Raw genomic sequence first — 21012 nt, forward strand, 5'->3', positions numbered from 1 at the left:
AAAATTGAGACTCGACACGTTTTAATCGCATTTCTAACAACGATAAGGTAAAACGATTGAGAAAGAATTTCGTTTGAGAAAAATTCAATTACGTAGTTACAATTCCTTGTTAACGTTAATTTAAAACACTTATAAAACTAATACCAAAATTTATAGATAGGATGGATGAATTTTATTTAATACACGGAAAACCTTTTTGATAATATTTATGTGCACCAATATTGTCTAATAAATTAAAGACCATTCAGAAATTTAGAAATTAAAGTAATTTAATCGACTTTTTACTATAATTACTATATTATACAGATATACTCAATGAAAACCTTTTAATACTGTTAAGAACATAATTAATCACGTACGTACTAACTGACATAATATGTTCACGAGACTTCCACTATGAAGGAATAAAACAGCGTGAAAAAACCAAATCTGCAAAAGTTCTAATTTGCATAACTACTGGTAGCGTCTTATGAGCCCAAACGGGTAGATACTGTCACACTGCCATTTCTGCCGCGAAGCTGTCCGCTTTGAAGTATGGGACAGCCGTTCTACATGACATTCATGTAATGATGCCTCCAGTAACGGTTGAGCGCCAATTAAGCCGCGAGCTCATTCATCGGTCTAAGCAATATAAAACTAAATAAAGAAAAGCATCAGAACGCGGACGAAATAATCAAATAATGCGCGTGCGATATCGGTTCGTGCGCTTTCCCGACTTTCCAGTTAAAACAACTATGCGCAGCAAGCCGCCAATAACAGAGTTATTCGGATCCAAATATCTTCCGATTTTATGGGTTCATTAATCAATTAACTTACTGAATAGTAAACGCACATTTTTAGAAGCAGCCTTAGGCCCAGCATAGTTATTTAAAGTAAAAATTTTAACGAGTAACTCGTTTAGTCTTCATTTCTAATCAAACGAAAAGATCCCATAATGACATCCACTACAAAAGATTATAATTTGAAAAACGTGCACCTTCATCGCGCCCCGGCAAGGACAAGGCAGGACAAGTCACACGTCCTCTATCGTCATGCGCAGGTAGCGGCCAGAGGACGACATGCCCATTGTTTACCGTCGCTAATTATTATGCCTCAACGTTCATGTTAGTCGACCATCGTCAATCTTAGCAAAAACTCGATACAAATATGCTCCTACTACCTGAAACCGATATAATGTGATCTTGGATGTTTTAAATTAACAAAACTTCAACGGTTCAAGATAATAATGCAAAGCCACTTGATTCTAATACATACTAAAGGGGCATTACTTTTCAAAACCTCTCCGGTTCGGTGATAGAACTAATCATAGTGACGACAGCTCATTACTACTATCGTATTCAGAGTATCGCGCTGGATTGAAGAGTGAAGACCGAAGGACCGTTACGTGAAAACGTCGAGCAAGTGGGGTGGGGCAGAGCGCCGATAGAACGACGGTAACGCCCGAGCGCAGCCGATCGCAGAGTGCCGAGACGACTTACGAGCGGGGGGATGCGGGGGTACGCCACTTATAGCGACGAGCTGGCAACGTCGCGCGGGGTGGTAGCGCCCCGCGCCGCAACCTCTCACTCACCGTCGCCGACTCACCATCGCCATCATCCAGTGTTACCTTTGACGGTCGAACGTACGGTCGTTCGTCGTCGCTTCAGTGACGTCGGTGTTGAGACTCGTGTAACACGTATAATATGATGTTTCGGTGATTTCAAAATCGGGCTCGCGACAACTTATTTAATGATTGGAATACAGTGACAAATTCTGATCTCAGTACCCTGGATTTGGATATTATTTAATGTGAAAGTGACAATTGATTTTGAAGTTTTGGAACAGTGTAGTGACACAACTCAGGATTACTTTAGTGGAAAACGATTATGGATAAGCATAACTAGTGCGCACCAAGGATCTGTGACAGTGATTTTTAAAAAGTAAATAAAAGTGATTTTTTAAAGAAATTTATTTGCAAAGTCCCAAAGTTTAACATAATTAATTATTTAATCTAAATAAATATTTTTTTAAAAAAACTCGTAAATTAAAAACAAAGTACCTGGCCCTTATATCTACCACCTGTCGCTAAATGGCACACGTTGGGATGTGATACCTATCAGCTGATCATTAAATAAATTCCGCACGCGTTCATCGACTTAAAACAAAGCAACTTAATAAATATTTAAAATAATTGCGATACACCCGAAAACAGAAAAAAAAACAGTAAACAAAATCTCAATGAGAAACTTGTTACAAAAAAATTATGTTGCATTCCTAGAAATTAATGTCTTAATTTCAATTAATATAAAGTGAATATAAAAATATCTATTTAATGTTCAAAAGTTAAACACTTAACAGTGAATGGCATAAGCGAAATTTTACTCGATGCGCGATAACAAGTCATTCTACGCTAGCGTCTGACACATATGCAAATTGAAGCATACCTGACAGTAACTTAAAAAAAAGACCATAAATCGGCCATTGACCTGAGAACTGTCATTTTTGTTCTAACGTCATTATTTTTGGGATACAATACGCTACATCGTATTTCAGGGGGTGCTTTGAGACGACAGGACGGCGAACTCTGATAGCACGGCAGGGTACGTGGGGTCAACCATTACATACACGGGAGCACCAGCTCCCAATAGTGGAAAAAGAAATCCTCTGCAAGGAACAATTGGATATCGAGTTAACGTCCCTGGGTAAGTTAGTCTTTATCTCAAAGAAAATATTAACGTCACTTAATTAATGAATACCGGATTAAATAACGTTACCCAGAATTATTTTTAATATGTTTTCAAGTACTATTGTTTTATCTTATCCGGAAGAAGTTTGTTTATATTATAACCGAACGCCGAAACGTGACTCGCTTACCTATAAGACGCATTTATATCGCGGTTCAAAATTCATAAAAATAATAATCCATTAACATAAATCTAAAAAGTGTGCCGGAAAAATATTCTCCGTAATAGATACAAATATCGTTAGTTTTCAATTATTTTAGGAGCTTTCAAATATAATTAAACTAAATTAATCGATAAATTTGTTAATGGAAACCCTAAAAATTTAAGGGTAACTAACTACCCAAGTAAGTGTGACATTGTCGACCGCGCATCGCTGCAATTATAAATGAAATGTGCTCTCCCATTCACACGTACAAATGTTTTAGGGCGCGCATTACACACACACAAACGAGAGATCGCACCCACACTAATACAAGTCGCGCACACAGCAACGATAGTCACTCACACTACTACGAACTGGGAATGCACGCGGTGACTGCATTTTAACGTTTATAATAAACACAAACAAATAGAATCAAGCTGAAAACACTGATGTCATTCAAAAAACATTGAACAAAATGTTTCTGTCATAATCACGTAGACAATCTTATATTAAAGTTTTAGTTTTTTTTTTCGTATATTCTATCAAATACGTAAAAAAAATACGAGCAGGTGCTAAGTTGACGTGCTTAACGGCTTTGTTTTGTAGTAGTCACCTCTACAAACGACATATTGTTGACGGCTGCCTCTATACAAAACCAATAAGCAAATAATAATAACATGGGGACCGAAAAGACTGTGTGAACAGGGCACAGGAAGTTACTTATTAATCAAGGGCAGAATTCGAAATATCTAACCGCCAAGAGTCTCTCAACAATTAATGTTTTACATGTTATTCGAGCAATTATTTAAGTCACATTCCACTAATTGATAATTTGTAATTATCTAACTCACCCAATTCGTTATTTAAAATCAATAATCCAAAAATTTCAATATTGTTTTGTGAATTCTAAATCAAAATGTGTCTGTAACGTTCATCTTTGTTTAATATAGTAAATGGCTTGCATCTAAACCGCTCGTAAGTTATCGTGGGAAAAAATGTCAGTAACAAACGGACAGCGGGCTGGAGGCGGATGCACTGACAGTATTGCACCACGTGCTCAATAGATTCGAACGTACTGTTTTTACAAAGCCACTTTGTTACATAGTCGTGAGCATGTGTCGACTCAACAGCTTAGATTGTTTTCATTGTTTATATAAACAGATTTTTTTGTTTTGTAAGTTCTTTACGCGACAATATTCCCATGCTGTGTCGTGGCTCACTTACCCTAGCCGCATATCGATGCCCGACCCTTCCCGACTCATTGTACAGTATTTACTACGGAGCGTTTGCCTTCGTTTGTAAACCCCGAATTCCGCTCCTTTAAACATGATTCATTCTCGTCGCAGCATCAATTGATTTATTGTGAAAGAGAGACAGACAGAGAGAGAGAGAGAGAGATATTTAAACACAATTAGACATATTAATAGAATGTTTTGGTAAATGTGATATTAAGTAAGGTTATTATTAAATTTAATTCAGCTCTTTTTGTAACCATTAATTACTTAAATGAAAACCAAACACAAAACAAAAATCATAAATACTAGTAGGCTAATACGTTTTGATTAAAATTTATCAAAATGGACACAGTAAAATGAATTTGTTAATACCGTTTTATTGAAATATGCGCACAAGCCAAAATGTGGAGTGGCCTTTTGACGGGGGTGACCAACTGTCGTCAAAAAACGAGGGTCGAACACGCTACGGCTTCACGCTGCTACGATAGTAATCTATACGACTCACAATAAACGCCTTATTTAACACTTCAAACGGAGCACGAGTACAACAAAACCTCGTATAAGCAATACCTCCAACGCCCTGATTTTTATTTAAAAAGCTTAATCCATTATACGATTATTTCGACTGCCAATTAAACAGGAATCCGACACGTCTGCGCACCATCTAAAATTAACTGCAGCCAATGTATCAAAATACCTACGCGTTACTCGCACATCTCTCAATACTATGCCAAACACCTTCCAGCTTCTCGAAATAGATGCTTACCTACTTTGTATTTGCATTGATATGTTCTTGATTTTACTACGACGCGACGAATCCAAAGCTTAGTCGTGTTTAGTTAAAAGCACGAATCGGCTTCGCTAAACCCAAAAGTATTCTTTGTAGACGTTTTGTCTTCAATAGACATGACTCGAGAAAATATAAAACTCACTTCGAAAAGGTACGTTCCGAGAACTGTCTCAAAAGAAACGCCCGAGACGCTCGCATTCATGATCCCAAAATATTTTGAACGGGCCGTAAGTGATTATTCGGATGTGGTACCACTTTTACAAAAAGCGCACCAGGATACAGACAGAGCGCACTGATTTTTTGTCGGCCACACATTTCGGTCGGCAAAAAGAAAAAAGGTCCAGACAAAACTATAAAAAGAAGTGCAGGTCGGAGCGAGTTTACCTAAGAAAGGACCCTTGTAAATCATCTGCAGCTTCGATGAATAGATGTCTAGTCAAGCGCTGTTGACTCGCGTGTTTATTGGTTGTCGACGCTACTAAGTATCTGTTAAGCTATTTACGAGAATACTTAAGTAGAAGCTGTGAAAAGTCCACCGCTTTGAACGACTAATTCTTATTGACAAAACTATTTAAATAAAGAAACATAACGTTGGCGATTTTTTTGTTAAAATTGTATATTTAAAAACGGATAGTTTCTTTTTACGTTTTAATCAGTTCGCTACTATGTGTGCGGCTGTTTGTATTCATTAATATTATTTCGTATTGCACAGAAAGCCAATATTGTTGCACTACTACAGAGACGCTTCATAACAAAAGGCAGCCCGTGCGAGTGTTTGTCGTGCATTTGTCGAATAGGCATTATTAGGAAGGGCTCCGGGAAGGCTCGGGAATTCGCCCCAAAAGCGGTTCACATGAATCGGTCTCCCACTCCGGCGCCATACAAAAAATCAGACGTATCCCGAGAGAAACACAGGGGTAACAACGCTTCACCATACGTCCATATTGATTTTTTTTCTCATTGTTAGTAAAATAATAAAATTAAGTACTGTACGTATTAAAAAATGATCTTACGCCGATAGGATTTAGGTTGAATATAGAATCTGAGTTTATTAATAATCGAACCGTTAACGTGTGGAATGTTCGACTCTGCAAGGCCGCTTGCAATAGAAACTACTCGTATCGTGAGTGAAGTAAAATTAACTAGACCGATTTCACATTTAATTTGCACACTGTATTTGCCTGGTTGCGACGAAATTAAAAAAAATGTTATAATATTATGTGGCCCACAGAGCAAATTTAAAAACTTTATCGACAATTAATTTGTGATTCACACTGTGATTCTGACCCTGCTCGGGACTTTACTATCGTTACGAAGTAACTATAAAGTTAAGCTGTTTTATCATTTTGTTTATCCCTACCTAGAAACAATGAGGTTTTCTCTTGTCAAGGGCCTACAGATAGCGGATATTCCTATGCAAACTTGGACGTGAGCTGCGACATACACGTTCAAATATCTTCGATAACAAGCTCATATGCTGTGAAAATGCCATTTTGTTACCTCAAACAAAACTTTTTTTTTATTTATTGCTAGGATAGGTGGACGAGCTCACAGCCCACCTGGTGTTAAGTTGTTACTGGAGCCCATAGGCATCTACAACGTCAATGCGCCACCCACCTTGAGATAAGTTCTAAGGTTTCAGTATAGTTACAACGGCTGCCCCACCCTTCAAATCGAAACGCATTACTGCTTCACGGGAGTGTTGGACTCCCTAATAATAATGACAGTAAATAATAATAATGTATAACTTTAAATGCCCAGCGAAGTGGTCGAGTACGGCTAGTTTATTTATAAGTAATTTAAATGTGTTACGTGTTAAAGATATGTAATATTTTGTTACAGCAGCTATGGGTACGCCGGCGTTACGGGCGCGATGAGCGGTGGCGGCGAAAACGCCCAGTTTGGCGCCACCGCCGCCATGGTAGCCGCGGCCACGACGGCCGCGATGCAAGACTCGCAACCCTTCTCCCAGGTAACGGCACAAATCCGCAACTTAAACCACGATAACCAACCAGCCCAAAGAGTCGAATCGAAATTGTGAAACTATCGTATCTCACTGCAAAATGTGACTTATGCGACTGTAAACTAGGTATGATAATTTAAAAACGTTCCTCTTCGTGTTTATGTTAAATGCTTTAGAATACGAAGAATGAAGAATCATAACACATAAAACAATCTCTGAGAATAATTTCTAAAAATACGAAATACGGAAAAACGCAAATTAAGCTATAAATAATATTCAATAGTCAGCGAAACCTCTCAACAGTGACAAACAAAATTTTACAATCGACTTCGGTAAAATGGGAATATCATCAATGTAGTCGAAGTCAATTAAATCCTTATATTAAGGATATCCCTATGATCGGTACTTGATAAAATTTTAATGGATCCACATGAGAATTAGCTTAACAAAATATATCGGTTCTCCTAGAAAAAAGTTGTAAGGTAACACACACAAAAAAATACAATCAAATTGAGAGTCTTTTCCTTTTTACAGAAATTGTTAAAAAAAACTAGCATCGTCTATTTAATAACATTATTATGTTCATTATCGCACAACAAAAGAAACATTACCTACCACAATATACACTACAAAGTGAAGTAACTCAAAACGTACTGATAAATAGGACGTGGTTATAGTCACGTATTTACGGCAACAATTTTATTTACAGATGCAGAACAACATGACTATGGGGAATCCTCAGTATGGTGCGATGAATGGCTACGGCCAACAGCGCACTCATAATCCGGCCATGACCGGCATGGGAATGGGAGGAAACGGAGGCATGAATGGCATGAACGGTATGAATGGTATGACCGGAATGGGTCAGATGGGCAACGCAGCCATGAATGGTATGAACGGGATGAACCCCATGGCGCAGATGGCTAATATGGGAATGCACGCCAATATGATGCCCGGTCAAATGGGTCCGACACAAATGAGTACTTCAGCAAAAATGGGTCCCAATTACCAAAGGCGACACACGCCATATCCATCTGGAACGATGCTCATGGGACAACGGAAATCCCAGTACATGGGTGGCCAGCCTGGTTTTGGACCGAACCAATACCCCGCCGGATACGGTGGACGGCCCGGCTTCCAAAGTCAATACCCCCCTCAGCAGCCTTTAGGCCCCAGCGGTAATTTCGGAGCTGCAATGAGGGGAACCATAAGACAGTCAACGCCACCTTATACCAATCAAGGACAGTATTTCAATGGCGGAGTTCCCAGTCAATTCCCGCAGCACCAGAGTGCAACAGCGCAGTATGCGGGACAATATAGCGGACAGTTTGCGCAAGAAGTGGCCATGCGAACCAACATGAGTTACCAGCACAGTCCGGTACCGGGTAACCCAACGCCGCCCCTCACCCCCGCCAGCAGTATTCCACCTTACATTAGTCCAAACGGTGACGTAAAACCGCACTTCAACGAGCTGAAACCACCGATGGGCATGGCACAAAGTGAGTTTGATACTGTTATGCATTCATATTTTGTATACTGTAAGTTTTTCTAATTTAATAATGTTATGTTTACAGACGATGAACTCCGGTTAACATTCCCCGTAAGAGATGGTATTATATTACCGCCATTTAGATTAGAACACAATTTAGCAGTTAGCAACCATGTTTTCCAATTGAAACCCACAGTGCACTCAACGTTGATTTGGAGGTAAGTATTTTCGATAATCCTAAGGATTTTAAAGACATCTCACATTTCGAACGATGTTTAATATAATAATTTTTATTCCAGATCCGACCTTGAGCTGCAGCTAAAATGCTTCCATCATGAAGATCGTCAGATGAACACGAATTGGCCGGCTAGCGTCCAGGTATCGGTGAACGCGACGCCGTTAGTCATAGATAGAGGGGAAAATAAAACATCACACAAGCCATTGTACCTGAAAGAAGTCTGCCAGCCGGGCAGAAACACGATACAGATCACCGTCTCCGCCTGTTGTTGTGTAAGTGTTTATGTTATTAAATACACAATATGTTTACACTTTTTTCATTATTCGCGTACCACCTGTTGAAACATTTCCATAATTCTGGTGTTCGATGAGACGCGATCAATAAGACAGAATCAAAAAATAATAATAAAAAGACGTGTGGTGTCGTGTGACACTGGATAGGAACGAAGTGCCTTATTATAAAAATATAATATAAATTTTAAGTTCTATTCGAGGTATAAAGAAAATAATTATTCGGATATACCTTTTTTATTAAGATTTTTTTATTGATAAAAAAAACTACTTTACAAAGCTACCAACTTTATTTTATTCACAATGATTTATAAAAAATATATAATAATAATATAAAAAGAAACAGCTATTGATATGAATAATAATAATAACCGTCATCACGTAGACTATACATTAGACACTGTATAGCCATCATTCTAAGACTATACATAAATAGGAAAAATCTTACGTTACGGACGTTTTTTCCCGGTTAGGGTAACCCCTCCGCTTCGTCCCATAAGTAACTTCGTTCCAATAATTAAAAACACTTTTTCTTTTTCAGTCGCATCTATTCGTTCTGCAATTAGTCCACCGGCCGAGCGTACGGAGCGTGTTGCAGGGCTTATTAAGGAAACGGCTGTTGACCGCGGACCATTGCATCGCTAAAATCAAAATGAACTTCAACCAAGCGCCGGCGGTCGGCAACAATGCGAACACTCCAACTGATAGGGACAGCGTCGAACAAACCGCTCTAAAAGTATCATTAAAATGTCCGATCACGTTCAAGAAGATCACACTACCCGCGCGCGGCCACGAGTGCAAACACATACAGTGCTTCGACCTGGAATCTTATCTACAGCTGAATTGCGAACGAGGCTCGTGGAGATGTCCTGTTTGCAAGTAAGTTAACACACTAACATTTCTTACATATATATACATAGACATTACATACATAATATAAAGAATTTGAACAAAACTAAAGTGACCGGTTCTGTTACAGCAAACCAGCCCAGCTAGAAGGTCTAGAAGTTGACCAGTACATGTGGGGGATATTGAACACGCTAAACACGTCGGATGTCGATGAAGTGACCATCGACAGCGGAGCTAATTGGAAAGCAGCTAAGAGCCAAAACACGACCGGCATAAAGGTAATTTTGTGAATTAGGAAACATATTTATTGTTTTAGCTGGGCAGACAAGCTTTCAACCTAGTAGAGTTAACAACAGCCTTATTAAAATAAGGTTGAATCACATATACAAACTCTTCAAACCATTTTTTTGTGACACATAATAAAATGAGTATAGATAGATTGTATAGAATACGGAATGAATATGTTAGAGGAAGTCTGAAAGTGGCACCTGTGACAAAGTTGAGAAATACGCGTTTGGGATGGTATGGACATGTGATGAGACGAAATGAAAATGAGGTTGGTAAGAGAGTGTTAACTATGAATGTGGAAGGATATAGAGGAAGAGGTAGACCTAAAAAGCAATGGATGAATTCCGTGAAAGACGCTATGTGTATGAGGGGAGTGAGCGAAGAAATTGTATATGATAGAGGAGTATGAAAGGAGAAAACATGTTGCGTCGACCCCAAGTGACTGAGAGAAGGGCAGGAGAATGATGATGAATGATTATGATGATGCCTAATCTATACTTAATATATAAATCTACAGTGGTTTTTGCGGATGTTCCGTTATAACTACTGAACCATGCTTCCGATTGACTTGAAATATGGTATCTATGTCGAAAATACATGTATTTAATGGATAGGCTAACATTTATATGAGTGTTGGACTCCCTAATAATAATGTTAATTTTAAATGCCCAGCGAAGCGGTCGAGTACATACGGCTAGTCGTAAATAAAACCGTTTTAATTTAGATTCGACGAATAACGGTCCTGTTGATTTCAGCAAGAAGACGACAGCGATAACAGCAGCAAACGAGGCAAAGCAATGTCGCCCGGCTCCATGAATATGCCGACCATGAACAACTGGGACATGAACCAAGCGCTGTCGCCGTACCTGCCGCCCGACATGAACACCATCGCTAGCGGCTCCATGATCTCTTCGTACAACCAAAGCGCACAGAACCGAAACGCCGGCCCGAACAGTCAGAACTACGACTTCGGAATGAACAACGGCCCGGGGAGCAATGAGTTCGCCGGCAACGGACCTCTGTCGCACCTCAACGAAAGCGTTAATTCATTAGATCCCCTAAACGCGATGGAGAAGAGCCTAAACGAACAGGTAATTAAAATTAAATTATCAAATTATATATCGACGCTTGAAAAGCAAACGTGACTAAGCGACAATGCGTGAACTTTACAGAATACCTGAAAAACAAATCTATTTTAACGAATCTAGCTGTAGGATTGAAATTATTTTAATAAACCTAGAAATATATATTTTATTGCGCATCGAATATGGTTATTGCCTATCATGTATGTACAAAGCAGTTATTGTCGCTTAGTCACGTTTGCCTTTCAACCGTCGATATGCTCAAGTCTCTCGTAAGAGCTCGTAAACAAGTACAGCGACATACGTAAAAACAGTTGAGATTGAGATCACGAAAAACTAATTAGGAAACTTTGATTGATATTGAGTGAGATATACATATATTATAGTCGAAAAAACAAAAGTTACAGTTTACCTCATACAGAACGTGGAGACGATCAAGTTTTTTTTTCCTACCCATTCTAGTAACCTCGAGGTGCTATTCTAGATTCACCGAGCTAGTAGGTGAGCTCACGGGGCTCAAACCGGGGTGTTGCTAACACTGGCCGTAGCAAGAGCAGTGCTTCGCAGAATCTACCACCGGATCGGAAACGTGACCCACTGAGAAGAACCGGCGAGAAACTCAGTGGGCTGTGTCTGTGGGTTAATTTACTCGTCGTAATTACGTCGACTGTTTACCATTCGGTCCGGGTATGCGACGTAGAAGGAATTCGTCTGTGATCTCTCAATTCTCGATGTTTTTTATTATGTCGCTTTATTTGCTTTTCGATGGCTTTGCTAAATCGCAGAGAATTTATACAGTCAAAGACACTATCCTAAATTGATGAAACAGTTTGAACATTACCAGATGCCGCACACTCCCCACACCCCGCACACGCCGGGGTCGGCGCACACCCCGGGCGGGGGCGGGGGCGCGCACACGCCCGGCTCCTCGCACACGCCGGGCCCGCCCTCTGTCGGACACCACTCGCTCAACGAAGTCGACATTCCAGCCGACCTCAACTTTGACCCCGCGGCTGTCATCGACGGCGAGGGCACGGATAATCTCAATGTGAGTATTTTTCGAATTATTTTCTACTTTTTTTTTCCCCCACCTATCCTGATAGCCTAGAGAGGCTATTTCAGCTTCACCCTAACGTGTGTAGGTGATTCACGGGGCTCAAACCGGAGTGTTGCTAACACTGGCCCTAGCAAGAGCAGTGCTTCGCAGAATCTACCACCGGATCGGAAACGCGACCCACTGAGAAGATACGGCGAGAAACTCAGTGGGCTGTGTCTATGGGTTAATTCACTCGTTGAGTCCTTCGTCGCAAGCGACGGGTTCGACGAGGACGGTGACCGGGGTTAATTTCTAACTTAAATTAAAAATAAATGTTCCTGTTTGTTCGTTATCTATGCGTTCGAAAGTCATTAATTCAATTGACTTGAAACCCTTGTTTACTAACTACGGTTGTTATTGGCATTTTTGAGAAGATTTTATTATTCTTTAACATATCTTTAAAAAGTTGCTTATAAATCAGTGATTAGGAAATAGTAGATAGTAGATAGAGTAGGAAAGTTTTTCCGTTTATTTATAACCTAAAATTTTCAAACAGAATCGGATAAGAGTAAACAATTTTACACCTAATCATATTATAAGCTTAAATAGAAAATACACCAGTCCGTACCTTAAGTAATTCAATTCGTTTATAATTTGAAACACTTTCTGACTTGGCTGTTTGTAATTGAAATTTCGATTTCAATAGTCCTTCATTCTTGTTAAAAAAAGATTTTCATCCGTTTTTAAACACATAATTCAGCTAACTACTTTTAGAATCAAAATCGTCCCAATAGTTTTCGCATACGCACACTAACGAAACAATCACGAAGATAAAATGTATTATAAATACCGATAATGTTAGTAGCTATGGTAATATTATTTGGAAACACATTTTACCTACTCTTTTTTTTTTTTTTTATTACCCTTGTAGGCAGACGAGCATACGGCCCACCTGATGGTGAGTGGTTACCGTTGCCCATGGACTTCAGCAATACCAGGGGCAGAGCCAAGCCGCTGCCTACCTATCATATAAAAGTCAAAAAATATATGTGATATATATTTTTAAATTTATAAAAGTCAAAAAATATATGTGATATATATTTTTAAATTTATAAAAGTCAAAAAATATATGTGATATATATTTTTTTACTTTTATATGATAACGCACACTATCCTATTGGCAGCTTATGAATATGGGGATAGACTTTGGACAACATTTGTATTAAAATTAAAATCGTTCAAAAAGTTGTTATTTTTTTACTCAGGTTTGAAATAGCAAATAATGTTTGTGGTGAATAAATTCAATAGTATTAATACGTGCTGTTATGTACGTCCTTGAAATGGCGGTCGTAATTAAATGAAACACAAATTTACATCTACAGTAACGAGCGTCGATAGTGGTGGTCGTAACAAGTTAATTAACACCTAAGCCACTGACTGCACACTGGATGCCAACTTGTTTAAATCATGTCCGAAATTTTATACTTTACATGATAAAATACTGATTATGTAGATGCTTGAACATTTACTAGTTTATTTTCTTTTTTTTATTGCTTAGATAGGTGGACGAGCTTACAACCAACCTGGTGTTAAGTGGCTACTGAAGCCCATAGACATCTACAACGTAAATGCGCCACCCACCTTGACATATAAGTTCGAAGGTCTCAAGTATAGTTACAACGGCTGCCCCACCCTTCAAACCGAAACGCATTACTGCTTCACGGCAGAAATAGGCAGGGTGGTGGTGTATCTACCCGTGCGGACTCACAAGAGGTCCTACTACCAGTAAACAGTAAAAATTCTTTGTATGTATTCGAAATAATTATAATTCAATTGCCTTGTTTCAAAGGAGATTCGTTCTGAAATTAAGAAATTTATTTCCACTTTAAGAACAAATATAAGTAAATTTGATTCTTGAAAATCCTGCGCAGTCTGTAAGATATTATTTGCTATCATAAAAAGAAAAATCGTTCGTTCGTTGTAATTTAAAATGCTCGTTTTTGTATTCAATAATAATAACTAACCGCTGCTAAAGATAGTTCACAATACACATTGACGTCACCGCAGCGCGTTATCAACATCATATCGCTGTTGTTTATAGCGAAATCAATATCGGTTCACTTGTACAATGTAGTTTTTAATTTATTTAAAATGTTTTTTTGTACAAAACAATTCGCTTTCCATATTCAAATTGAAAGTTTACAAGGAATTTTTAAAGTTGATTTTTGAAAAAAATTTATTAAATTACTAGCGACCCACCCTCGCTTCGCTTCGGAAACTGTACTTTATTATTGATTTCTCCACTATTTAATGGATGTTATTATACATATAAACCTTCCTCTTTAATCACTCTATCTATTAAAAAAAAAGCATCAAAATCCGTTGCGTAGTTTTAAAGATTTAAGCATACATAGGGACAGACAGATATAGAGTCAGAGAAAGCGACTTTGTTTTATACTATGTAGTGATATATCGAGGAGTGAAAGACTATCTGGCTTAAGTGACATTTCGCTTAATACGCCATATGTATCTTTGTTATTAAAAGTCTGTTTTATTTGTTATCAGTATCAACAGTTCGATGCTTTTACTTGAACTTCAATTATGTTTACTCCATTCAAATATCTGAAGAAGTTTTTATTTATTATATATATTTTGCAAATTTTAAACTTTAAATGGCTCTCTCCTGTAAAGTTGTAAGAATGTCGCTTAATCCAAATACCCGATACGGCATTTTCGAATTGTTTCTGTTTGCATTGTAACAAAACGTAAATCAGTACTTTGACTATAGCCCCCGTAGTAGTGAGCGGCTATCCGCATCCTTAGTGACTACAAATAAAAAAGCAATCTCGTTAATGAAGCGAGGTAATTAACCGCGCTAGTTGATTACGTTGAAAGCGATTGCGTTCATATAACGTATACGTATTCAGTTTTCAAGTTTATTATCAACTTCAATAATAGCTAGCAATAGCTCGTAATTTCGGGTCATATAGAGGGCAAGCGCGTTTAGACCGAATGGTAAACAGTCGACGTCGCCCAAAACACGTCATTACGGATCCTCCCGATCCATTAACGGTGCTTTTAGGTACCACAAGTACCGGTCGCCGTCATCGTCGAACCCGTCGCTTGCGACGAAGGGCTCGACGAGCGAATTAACCCATAGACACAGCCCACCGAGTTTCTCGCTGAATCTTCTCAGTGGGTCGCGTTTCCGATCTGGTGGTAGATTCTGGGAAGCACTGCTCTTGCTATGAAATAGCCTCTCAAGGCTACCAGATAGGTAGGATAAATAAAAATAAAAAAGGGCAAGCGTGCCGTGGGCAGAACACCAGCCAGATGATCAGATCTAGTAAGGGAAGCGGTTGGTGTTAGTCTGTACCAAGCGGTCCATGCCACCCATGATTGACCACTGTGAAGGAACGTCACATGTGGTCGCGATCCTCAGCACTGAAGGAACGATATAAAAGAGATCAACTTCAATGTTCAAATTATTGTTTGCAGCTGCTTCCGGAAACGAGTGTGGATCCTATGGAGCTGTTATCATATTTGGACGCGCCGGCACTGGGTGAACTGCTCGCGACGCCGCCGTCTTCGTCGTCATCGGCGGGATCGCAGCCACCGCGAGCCCCTTCATCGGACGACCTCTTGGCGCTGTTCGAGTGAACGCCCTACCGAACGAACATCAATCAGTACCCACATCAAGTCAATTCTTGAAGTATGTAGACGGCATTTTTAAAAATTAGAATGATCAACTAGTATTATGTTCCTATATGTTTCGATTTATATTTGTAGAATGTAGACGATCGCGTAATTCCGATCGTCTCGAACTTAATTCAGCATAAGCGATTACCACCGATAATTTCGTTTTATTACGTCTACATTCGTTCACGGAATATTTGCTGCATGGTGTTCAACGGTTGCCTGGGAACTAGCGGCTGCGTTCCGAATCGCATTTCGATCCAGCGAAGCCCGACATTGTGATACTAGATTTTAGTTCAACCTCCGTCTGTGGCAATGTTGAAGTCCGCCACGTTAATTAGAAACAAAAACAGAATCTCCGTCATCTTTTGAAGGTGTTACCGGCGTGTAGAACGTTAAGATGTTGCGGTTTCCGACATTGTCACAGAGCAGAGCGCCGGCTGTTGAAACACTGGTGCTGGAGGGTTTATTAGTTGTTTAAGTAAAGTATTGGAGGCGGACGGCCATAGACACTGCGGTGTTGTGCATGTATAGTTCCTCGCACCGCCGCACGCACGGTGGCGCTAATGAGCTCCTTATATTCTAAACTCTAGCATAAAGTGTAACACAAATTTTTTCATTCGACTTCTTCAATAACATTTAACTTAATTCAATTAGAATTTGATTTGTGACCACATGTTGTGAATAGTTTACCGGGTTTGTATATAATGAGAGGTTATTTTATTTGTGCTAGTTGTTTTGGTAAGGCAAGGGTCGCGGTGCAGTCGTCTCCTTGTATAGTATAAGGTAAGCGGAGGTGACGGCCGCGACCCCAATGGGAGGCATTATGAATCTTATAGTTCCTATTCGATGCGAGCGAACTATAATGTTCAATTGCCATTTACTGTTAAATATTCCTTTTAAATTTTCGCGTATTCTGCATTTTTAATGTTAAGATACGATAAGATTCGAGAGTATAACGCTGCTCGCTTATTGGGTGATATATTCTAAATGAAGTTGTTTGAAATCAATAAACAATTGGTAACGTATAAGTTACGGAAACTTTATTGTAAATCTGAGTGCAAAAATGAACTTTGTTAAATTATTTGCGTTATGTGAATCGAAGAATGATAGAAATATATTTTAATTTCTACATATTAATATGAACTGTATTATTTGTAAATATGAGTCTAGTTAAGAATATTATATTACTTAGTTATTATATTGGAGAACATGGCAGATACTTATATGATGGCCAGTTTAGTATAGTATTACTAAATTTAAATTCTACATGGGTTATCATGTACAAACATAAAATAAATACTACACAAGACACAATATAGAACATGTATTCGGAGTACAGATTATTTGTGGTAAACCATAATTGTTTTTATTTATAAGTAACTCTGTGGTTCACTATTATTTTATCTAAGATTTGAAAATGTCAATTTGAAATAAACAATAACAATCTTTTGACAAAATATTTAAAAAAAGTTACAAACTGCTTCAGGCAATATTTCTTTTTTCTAAAGTTTTATTTTTCAATATCTCAATCCATTTCAATCCTCATCTGTACTCAGATACGTTTTATATCTTTGCAAACGTAAATAGTGAATTCATAATTAGTCAGAGGCCTTAAATCTATGCTCATCTTAATTTGGTTGCTCTTTATTAAAAATTTATTTGAAACTTAACAGCAATAAGTAAGTGCTTCTATGTATAAATAAAGCTCTATTTAATATAATGAACTACTAAATATATGTAATTATATATTCAGAGTTATTTTATTAATGGTAGTGAATTGAAACAAATTGTGATGAGCATTGAGTTATCAAAAACTTGTTTCACATATTTTCAAATGTTTTTGTTCCATTACTGTGACATTTAGTGTGCAAACTATAAATAAATTATTGGTAAATTAATTTTGATACTACGTAGGTTTAATGTGCAGCGCAAATTGTCAACAATGAAAATTTCTAAATGGAATTAAGTTCCCATAAAATTTATTAAGTCATTTTTCACCTTATTCATTTAGGTGTTGTAAAGTTTCGAAGGTAATTTATTGTTAATGAATTTTTATATAAACAGTTATTGAATATTGAATAGAGTTAAAGTATGTAAAACTGTCGATTCTTTCACTGACTTGTGTAAAAATTGGTGATTTGCGCATCTTTACTTCATGCTATGAATATGGACGCCTCTTTAGAGTTAGTCAAAATATTATGAGAAACAATAAAAATTACCTAGTGTTATTACGAGAAGCCGTGGTCAATTATTCGAAATATTGCAGAATTAATTAACAAATTTTGATAAATAATTTCTATTAGACAAATTTTTAGAACCGCTGGTTCGCAAATGAAGCAACAATGCATAATTGATCACAGCTTCGAAAATAAATTAAATAATTTTAAGGGACCTTCAATTCCAGTTAGCTAAGATATATTTATTGTAGTAAATATTGCTGTTGGATTGATCATCGCAAAGATTTTTGTAAGACCAAATTACCAACTTCTTTTACGCTTTCTACCTTATTAGGTAATTAAATTAATCGATTCATTTTATATAGTATATTTTGAATATCACAAAATTTATAGCATATCACATTATGGAAATAAAATGTCAAAAATCTGTTAAGATGATCGATTCAAACAACGAAATGATTACTATATATAATTATATTATATTTTGTTGGATATTATAATTAACTGCTGTGAAGTAGATAATGTGCTCGTACAAAAATAATGTATGTTACGGCATTTGGAAATAAGTGAAAGAAGAAATAAAATATATTCGAGAGCCATGATGCAAGTGATCATGCAAAACTGAACTGTACTGTAGAATGTTTAAAAGTTTTGAGAAGATTATGTGAATGTTTTAGCAATCTGGTTGGTACCCACTGAATTCATTTTGAAATGTGTTAAAGTGAAAAAAAATAACATTTTTATGTTATTGAGAAATAAAAACAATCTAAAAATAATATCGAATGCCTTTGATTTTTGTTGCATTATTTTCTTCTTTAATTTCTTTTACAGTATGATATCAGGCTAATAATAAATTCAGATTTTCGCATTTAAGATATTCTGAGAATATTAAAAATGTGTCTTTATAAACTGCTGGTAATTTACAAATACTTTTTTTTGAGAGCCCATAGACATCTACAACGTAAATGCGCCACCCACCTTGAGATATAAGTTCTAAGGTCTCAAGTACAGTTACAACGGCTGCCCCACCCTTCAAACCGAAACGCATTACTGCTTCACGACAGAAATACGCGGGGTCGTGGTACCTACCCGTGCGGACTCACAAGAGCTCCTACCACTAGCAAACTAATGAACCATGGAAAAAACTGGGAAACTATAAGCATAAGTAGGCACCGTACGATTTTGCTCCCTTTACCAGACTGGTACAGCTTAAGAAAAACGAAATGGGTATTTTATTATTTTCCACCTCAATTATATTTGAAAAATTATGAGTAGGTATAAAATAAATTCTGAATTTAAACCTCGGCACAGCCTCATCAATCGATATAAATACACCGGTTCACAAATTAGTTCCATTGGATCCATTGGTTCACGAAATATTCACTATATGAAAGTCAAGCTAATATTGTAATAAAAAATTTTTTTTTCATTAGTTGTACTGAAAAAAGCGGACGTATATTATGATACCATATTAAATTATACAGTAAGATATCAAGATAATATAGGTATATCTATATTTTACTAATTCGATTTCGAGTTTGAACTGATTTCAATGATATTTCCAGATTGCCCTAGCGTGGGTGGTCATGTAAAGTTAGGTAGAAATTAGATCAAAGTGAAATCAAATATTGGCCAGAAAATCAGGCCGGCTGATATTTTAGAATATATATTGTGTTAGCTACTTCCTTCGACTATTACCATTTAATGTCATGACTCTACTATATCAATTAGTTAATAGGTAATTTTTAATAATTCAACAAAAATTAAAATTTGTTTTAATTTTTGATAGTTCTTCTGGAGTATTTAAATGCTTATGGCACAAGTAAGTCAAAGTAACATTCTTTATATAGTATATAATATTCAAAATAGATCGTAAAATGCGTATCTAAAAGTACCTATTAATGATCTCTTTTAATTTACAAAGCTAAACCAACTAATATTAAGTACATACAAGGATACTTCACAATTGTTTTAAATAAATTTAAAAATACATTAGTACAACGACCGGACGCCAGACAAAACCGGATAATCTCGTCTGCGATAACTCCGATAACCAGTCGCTTAATGATTCTTGTTCACTTTGTACGAAATTGTTCATTAATTTTCAAAATTTATTCTTAAATAAAGATCAAAGGTATGCTTGATAAGCCTATAGAGAAACTCCTCCTGATTCCTGACATTAGAAATAAATCGGGACTCCTAACTTGTTTATTTAGTAATTGTAAATGTGCAGTTAGATATAGTTTCCAGCTTAGAGCATCAGGCCTATGCCTTGATGAGGATGTAGCCTGTTTTTTTTTTCCTACCTATGCTGATAGCCTTGAGAGGCTATTTCAGTTTAAACCTAGCGTGTAGGTGAGCTCTCTGGGCTCAAACTAGAGGTGTTGCTAACACTGGCCCTAGCAAGAGCAGTGCTTCGCAGAATCTACCACGGTATCGGAAACGCGACCCACTGAGAAGATCCGGCGAGAAACTCAGTGGCCGGATAGAGCCTGGATGTCTTTCAGTACTCTTGATCACCGTTTAACATTACATTGAATGGACTACAGTGCAGTCTTGCGACAAATAAAAATTAAAATTACAAATACTTAATGTACACACTTAAAAGGTTTATTGCTTAAATGGGTGAACAAGCTCACAGTCCACCTGGTGTTAAGTCGTTACCGGAGCCCGTAGAAATCAACCACGTAAATACCGCCACACTCCTTGAGACAGTAATTCTAAGTGTCAGTTTTATAGTACAACGACAACCCTTCGAACCGAAACGCATTTCTGCTGAAATAGACAGGGTGGTGGTACCTACACGTCCGGACCAGAAATCGACCTAACACTAGTAATAATTACGCAAACTATAATTTTTTTATTTTCATTACACGACGTTATTGCTTCACCGTGGAAAATATCCGTAACAATTATTAAATATGTATTTCATTAGAAAACTTATTAGTACTTGCCTGCGAGATCCGAACACCGACATAGTCACTTCGTTTCACACAAATTCACCGCGCATG

The 21012-nt window shown here is 37.5% G+C and overlaps 1 protein-coding gene and 1 long non-coding RNA gene across 2 annotated transcripts; one reads left to right on the top strand and one right to left on the bottom strand.

The window, feature by feature from the left end:
- Positions 1–247: 247 nt before the first annotated feature.
- Positions 248–1445, bottom strand: LOC105841311 (uncharacterized). The gene is made up of 2 exons (XR_005245002.2): positions 1255–1445; positions 248–1159 (listed from the first exon to the last, which is right to left on the bottom strand). It is a non-coding gene; the product is annotated as an uncharacterized LOC105841311 (long non-coding RNA).
- Positions 1446–2544: 1099 nt separating this feature from the next.
- LOC101747111 (zinc finger MIZ domain-containing protein 1) lies at positions 2545–18777 on the top strand (the record flags this gene model as incomplete). Its single annotated transcript, XM_021346545.3, has 10 exons — positions 2545–2681; positions 6733–6862; positions 7563–8352; positions 8428–8560; positions 8642–8852; positions 9412–9749; positions 9850–9997; positions 10763–11098; positions 11934–12137; positions 15624–18777. Coding segments are annotated over 10 exons (2589 nt in total), but the record flags the coding sequence as incomplete, so codon positions are not given.
- Positions 18778–21012: the final 2235 nt, after the last annotated feature.

Source organism: Bombyx mori, chromosome 9, assembly GCF_030269925.1.
Source record: "Bombyx mori chromosome 9, ASM3026992v2".
NCBI lineage: Eukaryota > Metazoa > Arthropoda > Insecta > Lepidoptera > Bombycidae > Bombyx > Bombyx mori.